Here is a 13,446-nt window from a genome sequence, read left to right on the forward strand (position 1 = left end):
TGGAGCCGGAGAAAGTCCTACAGACAAACTGAGGATGTGGAGGGGTTTGAGAACAAGGATGGTGTGTTGGGTGAATGGGATGGGGGTGCATTAGGGTATGGGCAGAATCATCTATCGTTGTAGATCTCAATGTGAGACCTGCAGCCACCACTTTTTGGCCCAGTCATTTGATGGAACGTCAGCAAGATGTCCATCACTGCTCCTGACAGATGAAGCTTTGCATCAGCAGTGCTCATCCAAATCTTATTCCATGCACTTAACCAACAGAACGCATGGACAGATCTACCCAGTCTTCCATCACACAAACTCACTCTATGCCTGTTGCTATTTGCTTTGAGCTCTGAAGATGTCCCACTACAGTTACAATGGCAGATCATAAAAATCTAGGGAGAATTAGAGCTTGTTTCATTATCCTGCCAAACACTGTGGTTCCCACTACAAGACCACCTCATGTAGCCCACCCTGAAACCCAACGTTGGAAACATTGAAAGTAAGGGAGCGTGCAGTAGCTATTCCAGCAGAGCCTTAAGAGAAGATCTCACAAACTTGGCATTTAGAGACTCAGTAATGTGGACAGACATGAGGAGCTGGGATTCTCTTCAGCCTATTGAAGATAAGGGATCGTTTCACTAGGGTGATCAGATGTAGAAATTATCTCAATGGTGTAAATAGTTATCCTTGAATTAGATGAGACAAGGTCTATTTGCATCTCATTTTTAGTTCATTGGGTCTAATGCAGGGTGAACACTGAACTCCTGGTGACATTCCCACCCCTCAGGAAACTGGACCTGACATTTCCTGGTCTGATTCACCCTAAACCCGTTCTCATTTTCCATCCTTTGATGGATACTTGCTGATCTTGTTATCATTTTTATCATTTTTATTTTTTTTATTTTATTTTATTTTATTAGAAGTACAATCGTATGGCACCAAAGTGCCTAATATATATTTTCATAATACATTTTATGTACAGCTTCTTATTTTTTTTAAATTATAATAAAGAAGAATAAGAAAAAGAAATTAGATAATAAAGGATAGAAAAACGTGAGATATATAGTGTGTGAAAAAGAAAAAGAAAAGAATGAAAGAAGAAAGTTGAAGAAAAGAAAATAGGAAAAAGAGAGTAAGAAATAAAAAAAAGTAAGGAGATCATTATTTATAATCTTGACCATCCTTCGTCCAGTCCTGAAACAGTTAGCTTTTACAATTGTGTTGCACCATGTGATTCCAAAAAGACGACAAATGGAGACCAACTCGTTATGAATTGGCCTGATTTATCTATTAGGAGGAATCGCATTTCCTCAAGATGTGCGGTGTCCAACATGATCTTGTTATCATGCGGGGCACATTCTATTCACTTATGGGAGATTTTGGATCAATAGGGTTATGATTTATGATGTTAATCATTAGTAGTCCGTGCAACAAGCTGCACCGTACCGTGCAACTACCGGATCCTGCTTGTTGTAAAAGGACATCGCTGGAGCATATCTTACATAGAGCAGTCGGCATTTTAAATGAGTTTTATTTTAATGAACCCACTGCAGAGTTTGGGAATCAGAACACTGAATCATCTCCAGTCTGATCGTGACTACCGCCCACCACCCACCACTGAAAGTTAAAATCACACTCATGCTTTCTTTAGGGAAGTTCATATTGTTTTGGGAGGGGGGTGGGGGGGGGGAGAGAGAGAGTCTCAGATTTGGTATCGGTCCATTACCCATCCATTACCCAAACTTATGTGCAATTCAACTTTGGGCATGTATTTCTTTGGGCTGAAGGCTGGGTAGCAGAGTACAGAGGTCTCAGGAATCACAGGGAGGGTCAGGGTCAGGGACATACTCCCAGAATGGATAACAAAGCAGACTCACCTATAACCTTTACAAGGGAGCAGAAAATGTACTTGAATTTTTCATGGTTCTTGAAAAATTGCAAGGGAATGGGACTGTTTGGATAGCTCGTGCAAAGAGCAGATTGGGAGAAGGTGAACTGATTGAAAACTTGTGGTGCTACAGGATTCTATGACTGGATAATGAGAGGCTGCAGGGCCCCAATCTCACCTTGAAGTTGGACCGACAGACCGTCGCCTTTTCAGCCATTTCTTTGCCTGCCTCCAACACAGAAAACATTCTTGAAGCAAGATTAAATGTTACCATTTTGAAATATCATATTAACAGATTCAAATGGAATAAAAAGTTGCTCCAGAGAACACGGTCTATATTTACCTTCACTTAACTTTTTAACAGACCCTTGCACACAAGTGGACTGAATGTTAAATCTTATCAAGTCACTGTTATGTTACTCCTCCTCCCCTAAGCAATCATCCTCAGTATAAATAGAAGATAGATTGTCCCTTAAAACAAATGGTATGTTCCACCCAACTTTACTTCTCACCAAGACAAAAACTTTCCAACAGAACAAAAGGTCATTTTCACCAGTAAATCCAGTGAGATACTCTACAGGCATGACTGTAGAAACATCACTGGAGCAAACATGGCCATTCAGCCCAATTTGAATGCTCCTAGACTAGCTCTTATCTGGTGTTGTCTTCTCTAATTCCTTTTCCAGAACTTTCTTTCCATTAATAATGTTTTTTCAAATATTATTTTCTAATTCCTTTTTACATGACATTCTTGTCACTGCCCCAATAGCATCACAGAATGGTTACAGTACACGAGGCCAATCAGCCCATCATGTCCATGGTGGTTCTTCGCCAGAGCAAGTTGTCATTAACGTTAATAAAACATTATTGTTTTTAAGTTTTCTCAATTTAAATTGTTGCACCGAATTTAAAAAAAATTATGTATGACAACTTAAAGGTTTCTGCATAACTCACCTTTAATAGAAACAAAAAGGTTGATGTCAAATGTATATGGATCATCACTGCACAGATAGGGTAAAGGCTTGGGATCCTACACAGTGCAAACATCAATAGAATTAAGTGGGCAGTCCAAGCTGCATTAGTAGATACTTAAAATAGGGCTTGTCCCACTTGGCCATTTTTTTGGCGACTGCCAGCATCATTGACTGACGTATCAGGTCACGGAAACATTTGCGGTGTGATGCGGCGTGATGACGTATGACGCGCGGTGTTTTATCGAGTGGCGCAACACTATTCTTGTCGCCACTGGATTTTGAAATGTTCAAAATCTTTTGGCGACACTGATATGACACCGGCAGTCGCCGAAAAAAATTGCCAAGTGGGACAGAATCGGCCCGCAGAATCGAGACTCGGTACAGTAGTGCTATTGGTCTTCTAAACTAGCAAGGGGGTCAAAGCTGGATTAGTACTGTAAATAAGCACTGTGTAGCCGTCTTTGCAAGGAAGTAGGATTGCGTCACACTCTGAGTGCAAAGAAGGTTTGCAGAGAAGACTGTGTTGACGAGGGGAAGGTACAGAGAAAACAAGCCACATTCAGGAAGGTGGGAATGCAACTGTGGAAGAATGTGACAATTACCCAATATTCCCTAGATTTAGAATTGCTGGAAAAGGCTCAATAACCCTTGTTCAAAACTGGGTTCAAGGTCATGTCTGGCAACATTGGGTGGGTGCGGGGAGCAACCAGGAAAAGTATGAGAGGCAAATGGAATTAACTTGGTTAGGCAACTTGATTAGCATGAACGAGTTAGTCCGAAGGGCTACAATTTCCATAAGAGAGTGTTTCTGTGCTGTAGATATTTCTGATTCTTTGCCTCTCCAATGACCACGTCAAAGCAAAGATTTCATTCTAATCATATAAATCAGATATGGTTATACTATAAATAGATAATACTTCAATATCTATCAAATCAGATAACACTTCTATGGTTAAATTGATACAAATTCAGTTCATTACTCCGTAATCTTCCCGTTTACCTGTACTGGATTGGACACAGCGAAAGGCATCAAAGCTTCCATTGTTATGACCCAGGGAGATATGGTTGTTCCAAAACTCTTCCCCAGAAATGGTCCAAGGGGAACGTACTCCCACTTCTGAATATCGCGAGCTGCAACATACCAAACCAGTATCAGCGTGAAGAATTAGAATTGGAACAGTACAGCACAGGTACATGGAGGTGGGTCATTTGTGCTGGGCCCAAGTGGTTTGGCCTGCACATCCCTCCACATTGACACCACACCTGACCTGTCAGACAATAACCAATAGTTAGTCTTACCGCTCCAGTCATTCATGAGAACCATGCCAAAGATATGCTGGTGGGCCTGGGATACGGGGATAGGCTCTCCCAGCGTGTTGCCTGGTCCGACAAAGAAGCCCTAATTTAAGAAGAAACAGAGATGAAAATGACACATTTTGTTTTCATTCTGATCAATGACAAGGCATCGGTAGACACAAAATGCTGGAGTAACTCAACGGGTCAGGCAGCATCTCTGGAGAGAAGGAATAGGAGATGCCTCGAGTCGGAAACCCTTCTTCAGACTGGAAGATGGAGAAGACCAGAACAAAACAGGGCAGGCAACAGATGGTCAGGAAGGGTGGATTCCATAATGGCCCATTGTTATCTGGGCAGATGTGCGAATGACAGGGATATAAGGATGCAAAACCAGCATCTGTAGTTGCTTCCTACATAAGAACAAAGCGTGTTGAACTAGCCTTGTTTCTGGGGAAGTGTCACTTTCAAGACTGGTTTCAAAATACCTGTGGAGGCAGAGTTTTCAAATATGTTCAAGGATATCTAATCAGGCTGCATTCAAGGCTCTAAACTATTGGATTTGGCTGGGAGAGGGGGAAGAGTGCAGCATAAGATGAGAAACCTTAGTTTAGAAACCTAAAGAGAAAGGCCAAATGAAATGAGTAATGAAGACCGGAGAATGTCAGGAAGGGACAGTGCATACAAAAGTAAGTGTAGAGATGGAGTAGAGAAAACATTAGAGAAACAGAACTGAAGGCTTTATCTGATTACATGCAGCACTTGTGAGAAGATAGACAATTTTTTGGCAGAGGTATAAATAAATGGCCATGATCTAATAGCCATTATGGAGATAAGGCTGCAAAGTGACCAGGGCTGGGAATTAAATGTTTCAAGATACTTAACCTTTAGAATAGAGAAAGACGACAGGATGGCATTACAGAGAGAAGAACTTGGCTCAGAAACTTGAAAAGTAACATTAGTAAAGTTGGAGCGAGGAAGCAGCAAGGGACAGCGAAACTTGGTTACAATCATCTGTAGGCTCCTAAACAACAATGATGTTACAGGATATTATATAAACCAGGAAACCAGAAGCACAATAGGGATAACACAACTCCCATTGTGGACTTCAACTATATACAGAGCATCTCAGTAATTCATACAGATTATATGGGGTAAGTGGGGTCAGGGATGATGCCGGGCTTTGACAGTTACCACACCGGCATTCCCAGTGGGGTGAACTCGCGTGATATATTTTATTTAGAGTGGTCAGAGGGACCAGGACTACATGTACCTCGTCATCAGGGCATGTGTGTATCGGGGTTGTCCCAGCAGTTCAGTCTTGTTGCTCGAAGGAGAAGGTGTGGTGACCTCAGACTTCTCCCTGCAGTTCACCGTTGCTTCAAGAGGAGGTGCTGGCGGTCTCAAGTTTATCCTGGCGGCTCAGTCTTTGCCTCTGTGCGGCCACGGTCCCTCATTGCCCGAGGGCAGGAAGAGGCATTGGCATCTCAGGCTTGCCATTGCCACTCAGTTATGGCCTCAGGTGGAGGCACTGGCTGTTTAGGGCTTCTTCCTGGCTGTCCAGTCTTGAGCACACGGTGGCACTGGTGGTCTCAGGTTTTGTCCCAGTAGCTGAGTGTTTGTCAAACCTGCGATGGGGAGAGGGAGGTCTCTCTCTCTCTCCCACTCTCTCCCTCTCTCTCTCTCTTTGACAGAGTCAGGGAGAACATGCAAACTTTACACAGACAGCAGCCAAGGTCAGGATTGAACTGGGGCTTCTGGAGCTATCAACGTTGTACCTGTACTAGTTGTGCCACTGTGGCATTAAAACAGGCTCTTCAGCCCATGTTATCCATGCTAGCCATCGAATATCCATCCATATGGATCCCATTTACCAGCACATGGTCCATAGCCAGCTCTGCCTTGGTGATTCAAGGTAGTTCTTAAACACTGTGAGTGCCTCTGTGTCCACCACCCACTCAGATTGCTGTTATGTTTCAAAGTGAATTCTCTAGTTGGCAGAAGCTTTTTACATTACATTTTACTTTGACTCTCTGGACTATCTGTAATGAGTCTTGCTTCCAATCACTGGCCTACACCGTGGTTGAAAACCCACCTCACTGCTGCTCCATGCCACGATGGAATGAACAGGACTTACCATCTCCAACTCAAAGTCCAAAAGTTTGCAAGCTCCAAATACCGGCGGCTTTGCTGCAAAGGAAACATTCTTCAGTCATAAGTGTCACCAAGACAATTATTAAGATCATATGGAATAGGTGTAGAGTTAGGCCGTTCAGCCCATCAAATCTACTCCGCCATTCAATCATGGCAGATCTATCTCTCCCTCCCAACCCCATTCTCGTGCCTTCTCCCCATAACCCCGTACACCCGTACTAATCAAGAATTTATCTATCTCTGCCTTACAAATATCCACTGACTTGGCCTCTGCGGCCATCTGCGGCAAATGAATCCACAGATTCACTACCCTCTAACTAAAGATTGTTCTCCTCATCTCCTTCCTAAAAGAACGACCTTTAATTCTGAGGCTATGACCCCTAGTCCTAGACTCTCCCACTAGTGGAAACATCCTCTCCACAGCCACTCTATCCAAGCCTTTCACTATTCTGTATGTTTCAATGAGGTCCCCCCTCATTCTTCTAGACTCCAGCGGGTACAGGCCCAGTGCTGACAAACGATCGTAGGTTAACCTACTAATTCCTGGGATCATTCTTGTAAACCTCCTCTGGACCCTCTCACGAACCAGCACATCCTTCCTCAAATATGGTGCCTAAAATTGCTCACGATACTGCCAAATGCGTCCTTACCATCGCCTTATTACATCGCAACATTACATTGCTGTTTTTGTAAACAAGTCCTCTTGAAATAAATGCCAGCATTGAGCTTGGCTTCTTTACCACCGATTCAACTTGCAGATTAACATTTTGGGAATCCTGCAACAACACTCCCAAGTCCCTAAGCACCTCTGACTTCTGGATTCTCAACCCATTTAGAAAATAGTGTACACCTTTATTCCTCAAAGTATTTCTTCAAAGTATTCATTTTGTAGCAATTTTCAAGCATGATAACAGTGCTGACATCTTCATTGTGCTTTCACTGGTAACTTCTCTAAACAACATTCAACACAAAAAAATGTACATTGGTTGCAGGAGGTGGTTCTGCATGGCTGGGGTGTCTAGTACTGGAGGACAGGGCCTCAGGAGAGGAGGTTTGCCATTTGGAGTCAGAGAGTTACACAGCATTGAAATAGGCCCTTTAGGCCAACTCGTCCACACCGACCAAGAAGTCCCTCTGAACTTGTCCCATTTCTCCATGTTTGCCCCATATCCTTCCAAAGCCCTTCTATCCGCCTGTCCAGATGTCTCTGAAACATTGTAATTGTACCTGCCTCTACCCCTTCTGCTGGAAGTTTGTTCCACATACCCACCATCCTCTATGTGAAAATGTTATTGCTCAGAGACCTTATAAATGATTCCACTCACACCCTGAATCTATGTCCACTGGTGTTACACTCCCTTACTCTGAATAAAATGTGACCATCCACCTTATCTTTATCGCTCATGATTTTATATCTATCTATAAAATCACCCCTCAACCATCTACACTCAAGGAATAAAGTCTCTGCACCCTCTCCTTATAATTCAAGCCCTCTGGTCCCAGTAACATCCTGGTCAATCTTTTCTGCACCATATCCAGCTTAATGACATCCTTCATTTAGCAGGTCAAACACAACATGCCATGGATGGTCTCACCAACATCTTATAGATACAAAGACAATAAGTGCAGGAAGAGGCCATTCAGCCCTTCGAGCCAGCACCGCCATTCAATGTGATCATGGCTGATCATCCACAATCAGTACCCCGTTCCTGCCTTCTCCCCAGACCCCTTGATTCTGCTAGCCCTAAGAGCTCTATCTAACTCTCTTTTGAATCTTGTACAACTGTAACATGACATCCCAACTCTTGTACTCAATGGGCTGACGTGATGAATGCTCAACACTTCCGTCACCACCCAGTCTATCTGCATTGCCACTTTCATGGAGTTATGTACCTAGAACCAATTTCCAGAGAAATTTCTGCACTCAGAGGATGGTGAACGTTCGCAGTTCTCAGAGGGGTGTGGAGGTTTCAAATATGTTCATGGATATCTAATATGCAGTAGATGTATATTTTGATTCTCAAAGGTTGGGGAGATCTGGGAAGAAGGTGGGAACAGGGTATTAAAGTGGATCAATAGCCATGCTACTACTGAATGGTGGAGAAGCCCGAAGGGCCGAAGGACCTCCTCCGTCTCCTATTTTCTATGTATCTATGTAATCATTGCAATTGGCTCCAATTCATCCAGGAAATGATCATTAGATCTGAACTGAGATTTAATGATTCACTTGCTACATCAGGGCAGGGCTCGATAGCAGTCTAAAAACCACAGCAAAACAACTAATTTCACAATGAATGTTCTCCCATTACTGAGAGCTTGAGATTTGCAGCACTTAACTTTCCAAAGAACCTGTATGAAGTCAGATTGCTAGTCTTAATTTAACTCTGAGCAGGTCTGGTTCACAGAACAAAATCACTGCAGTAAGGGATGGGACTGGAAGCTCGATGGCCAGGGTCGGGGAAAGCCACGGTACTGGGTTTAGAGAGAAGTAATGAGATTCTGCATCCAGTCACAATTAGAAACATACTCCATTCATCAAACCTGGCAGCCCTTCACTTGAATGAGCAGGAACGAAAGGGATTAATGAGGTGACCTTGAAATTGTGCGATGCATCATTTGGCATTGAATGCTTAAACGGTATCCAAGCTACATGGATAGTCACACAGAAATGGGCACCTAGTCTATCCTTGTTTATGCCGATGTAGACGAGGCCATAAATCCTTGCCTCCAAGTCCTCCCTCTCATCAGCCTCTGGAGACCCGGAGTTTGCTGACATCAAAGGTTTGTGATCTGAAATTCCACAAGCTTAAAGTTGATATTGTTATGTCCTAATCCCTCCACGACCGTACCTCGGTGTTTATAGCTGGAGGGATTGAATGCATAAGGAGGGACGTTATGTTTCAGTTGTATAGAGCACTGGTGAGATGATGCCTGCAGTATTGAGTCCAGTATGCGCTGTTACTGAGTTGGAAGTAGTTCACAGAAGGTTTACTTGACTAATATACAGAACAGGGTGGGTTGCTTATGAGGAAAGGTTGGATGGGCAAGGCTTGGCTTGTATCCACTGGAATTTGGATGAGTGAGTGCGCTTGAATGAAACAAATAATATCATGAGGATTCTTGACTGAGTGGAGAGTGGAGAGGGCCATTCCTCTTGTGGGAGAATCCAGAATAAGATTTATTTTATAAAAATAAGGGATCACCCTACACACTAGGGACAATTTACAATTTTAGCAAAGCTAGTTAACCTACAAACTTGTATATCTTTGGAGTGCAGGAGGAAAACGGAGCAGCCGGAGACAGCCCACGCAGTCACAGAATGTATAAACTCCGTATGAACAGCACCCGTAGTCAGGATTGAACCTGGGTCTCTGGCGCTGCAATCTACAGCTGCCCTTGTGCTGCCCTCTTTTGGAACTTTAGAGCTCTCTTCTTCAAAATATAATGGAAGTTTTTGAATATTTTTAAGCAGAAGTATATGGATTCATGATAGAGTGAGGAGAATGGAAACTGATCCATTGTGGGGAAGGGGAGGGGGAAAGGAGAGGAATGAAGAGATAAGGTTGTAATCTGATCAGCCACAATCTTATTAAATGGTGGGCCAGTATCGAGGGCCGAATAGCCTCCTCCTACTCCAGAATCATTTGTTCACACGATCTCCTCCAGCCTGACAACCTTAAATATCTGCACTCCATCCATTCTGACATCAGTGCACCCCAGTATTTACTCAGTACATAATGATCTGGCATGTCTTCAGTTTAAAAGGCTCTGGAATTCCCTCCAAAAACCCTCTCCATCTCTTGTACCTCCTTTAGATCACACTAAAAACCACCACCAACCAGGGAGCAGGACTGAACTATCTACCTCTTTGATGACCCTCCCGCTATCCTTGATTGGACTGTGCTGGCTTTACCTTGCACTAAACGTTATTCCCTTATCATGTATCTATACATTGTAAATGGATGGATTGTAATCATGTACAGTCTTCCTGCTGACTGGTAAGCACACAACAAAAGCTTCTCATTGTACAGCGGTACACATGACATTAAACTAAACTGAACTCTCTCTCTGAGCTTCTGCTAAGCTGCCCTTAGATATCGTCTCTTGTCTGACGCAAGATATTTTGGATATTGTGCATGTTTAGTTGAATTATTTCACCCTCTCACAAGTGTTTAGAATTATGAAGATAATTTTCTATTAAATGGTGTCAAACACTGGGTATTTTACACTTTCATTAGCAACTGAAGGGCATTCAGAACATAAAATCAATATGATGGGGTCATGTAGATCTATCACGATGACATTAGGAGAGGCAGATTCAACACCGATCAATAAAGCCACTACATGTACAGGTATAATCCAAGCTCCAACTGCCCTTCCTGAAGTCACCTTGGATGAAATAATTAATTAATTCAACATACTTTTTAAGTCGATTTTAAGACGCATTCATTGTACTTCAAGCGCTCTCGCCAGCCAGCTATTCACTCAGCTTAAATCCTCGTTGTCTCATACTTACCATCATCGGGTTTCATCTGGCCCTGGGGTCTTCTGACGGAGGTCCCAGACACAATGACGGACGAGGCGCGACCATGGTAACCAACAGGTAGATGCAGCCTGAGATTGTAATGCGCAGAATATTGGTTTAAAGTCTACAACACCAACCTTCATTCTGTGACCATACATGATAAACTTATTCACCTGATTGCGTGGGAACTTATTCAATACAATACCATTTATTGTAATTTGAGCCTCAGTGAGGCTCAAACGAAATTCTGTTTCCACAGCCATACAAACAAAGACAATTTCCTACAGACATACACACAATTTAATTCACCCAAACATCCATCACAGTGAACCCACTGTGATGGAAGGCAAAGTCTTTTCTCTCCCCTGTTCTCCATTTCTCTCCCGATGTCCAAGCCCCAGGCGGGCGATGATAAGTCCCACGGCCATTTTAGGCCGTGCCGGGCGATTTACGGCCCCGCTCCCGGTCTAAAAGTCACAAAGTTGGAGCACCCGGCGGGCGCTGGAATGTCCCACGGCCATGAAGCTGTGCCGGGCGATATACGTCCCCACTCCGGGTCGTTCCAACCCCTGGAGAAGTCACGTTGCGGGAGCTCCGGGAAGCGGTCTCTCCCCCCGGACCCGCGAGCTCCCGATGTCCTGGTTTAAATGGACCTCCGAACCCTGATGTGTTAAGTATATCATTCACAATATATTAAATTGGGAGAAAAGTTAACTCATTTCTGTTTCTCCATCCAGAAGCAAGATTCTGATTCAGAGAGTTTCAGAGACACCTCCAGATTCAGAGAGTTTCTTCCCAGCTGTTATCAGGCAACTGAACCATCCTACCAACAACTAGAGAGCGGTCCTGAGCTACTATCTACCTCATTGAAGACCCTCGGATTATCTTTAATTGGACTCCACTGGATTTTATCTTGCACTAAACGTTATTCCCTTTATCATGTATCTGTACACTGTGGACAGCTCGATTGTAATTATGTAGTCTTTTTGCTGACTGGTTAGCTAATACAAAAAAAATGTTTTCACTGTACCTCGGTTCATGTGACAATAAACTAAACTAACTAACTATGTGAATCACTAGTGTTTAGTCTAAACTTTCCTGTTATTTGTCAAACCAACAACTTGGGTTTGTTGGCTAATTTTCCAAATCTATCTTCACCAAATCATTAACCATTTAATAAATCTTCAAATATGGAATGACCTCCTTTTAAAGTCCGAAAGGTTGTTCCCCTTTCTTGCTCTCACACCAGAGATCAAGTATAACTACTTACGGCAGTGTGCTTGCCTACACCAGGGCCCCCCTCTGTTCTGCCAGTGCATTAGATTGTGGCTGATCTGTGATCAACTCTGTGCACGTGGTCGTAAAAAAAAAAAAAAATGGAAACTGTGATGTTTGGTGGACTGTGTGGGGTGGGAGGACCCGTTGCTCCTCCGGTGCAGCAGGTGGCGCTGCACTGGACAAAGGGAGATGTTTTGTATATAGTTTATCCAGTCTGTAGACAGTGTGGGCAGCCATTTTTGAGTAGTCTTGCTGCCAGCATTGAGTAAAGCATTAAAGACTTCTGTTGTAAATTGAAGCCTCTCTAGTTTTGTGCAGACCTAGGAAATGAACACGAAAAAAACTCATGGTCCACCGAGCACACAATGACCACTGCCCTTCTGCACATTTCTGATACTTAAAGCACCTGCAGCCGGCACCACAAGGCATAGCAGAGATGCCACCAGACTGAGAAACGTCACCTGTCTACTCCCTCCACAGATGCTGCATGGTAGAGATGGGTACAATTACATTAGTGCAATGTAGCTCGAAAGCTACATCTAGAACAGCCCAGTTGACGAATGTAGATGCAGGTGAGAGGAGAGGCACTAACCAGTTGGGCATGAGGGCATTGTCCTTTCCTCGAAACATGACTCCAACATTTGTAGCGTGCTGGCGGGATGAATAGAAGTCCGTGTAATCTCCTAAAAATCAGACAATACAATTAAACAGGGAATGGCTCATGCTAATCAAACTCTCAGTCATTTCTACTCTCATAGAGTATTTGATGGCAAAGGCGGCAGCGAGAGGATGCCTCATCAATCTATCTGTCATTAGAAATACAGTGTGAAAACAGGCTCTTTGGTCCATCAAGTCCACATTGACCAGTGATCAGCCGTACACTAGTTCCATCCAACACACTAGGGACAATTTATTGAAGTTAATCAACCAACAAACCGGCATGTCTTTGAAATGTGGAAGGAAACCGGAACACCCGGTGAAAACCCGAGCGGTCACAGGGAGAATGTACTCCGTACAGACAGCACCCGTGGTCAGGATCGAACCCAGGTCTCTAGCATTGTAAGGCTGCAGCTCTATTGCAATGTTGACTCTGTATCTGCTTACGGCAGATGCTGGATGACCTGCTGAGTGTTTCCGATGTTTTATGTTTTATTGTAGTTGGCTCTTGTGCAAATTAGAAAAAAAAATCAATTTCCCCTCCCCAGTTTTTAGGATTAATGATTTAAAATCCAATGTGAAGTTATGGACAATTTTGAATTGTGTTGGATGTGGCGAGGCCGTACCCCTGTGGCCTTGTGTGGCCACTCCCAGATGCCCGGGAGTGGGTGTGAAAGCCAACACTG

General features: G+C 43.5%; 1 protein-coding gene across 1 annotated transcript in view; it reads right to left on the reverse strand.

Moving 5' to 3' along the window:
* fah (fumarylacetoacetate hydrolase) overlaps nucleotides 1-13,446 on the reverse strand; it is a 29,022-nt gene that overhangs the window by 5,209 nt on the left and 10,367 nt on the right. The window contains exons 5-11 of the mRNA XM_033050121.1: nucleotides 12,696-12,786; nucleotides 10,817-10,914; nucleotides 6,284-6,336; nucleotides 4,153-4,252; nucleotides 3,854-3,984; nucleotides 2,834-2,909; nucleotides 2,058-2,104 (exon numbers count right to left, since the gene is read on the reverse strand). Of these exons, the coding sequence (XP_032906012.1) occupies nucleotides 2,058-2,104; nucleotides 2,834-2,909; nucleotides 3,854-3,984; nucleotides 4,153-4,252; nucleotides 6,284-6,336; nucleotides 10,817-10,914; nucleotides 12,696-12,786 (596 nt within the window). The remainder of the gene's footprint in view (nucleotides 1-2,057; nucleotides 2,105-2,833; nucleotides 2,910-3,853; nucleotides 3,985-4,152; nucleotides 4,253-6,283; nucleotides 6,337-10,816; nucleotides 10,915-12,695; nucleotides 12,787-13,446) is intronic.

This window comes from Amblyraja radiata, chromosome 34 (assembly GCF_010909765.2).
Source record: "Amblyraja radiata isolate CabotCenter1 chromosome 34, sAmbRad1.1.pri, whole genome shotgun sequence".
Taxonomy (NCBI): domain Eukaryota; kingdom Metazoa; phylum Chordata; class Chondrichthyes; order Rajiformes; family Rajidae; genus Amblyraja; species Amblyraja radiata.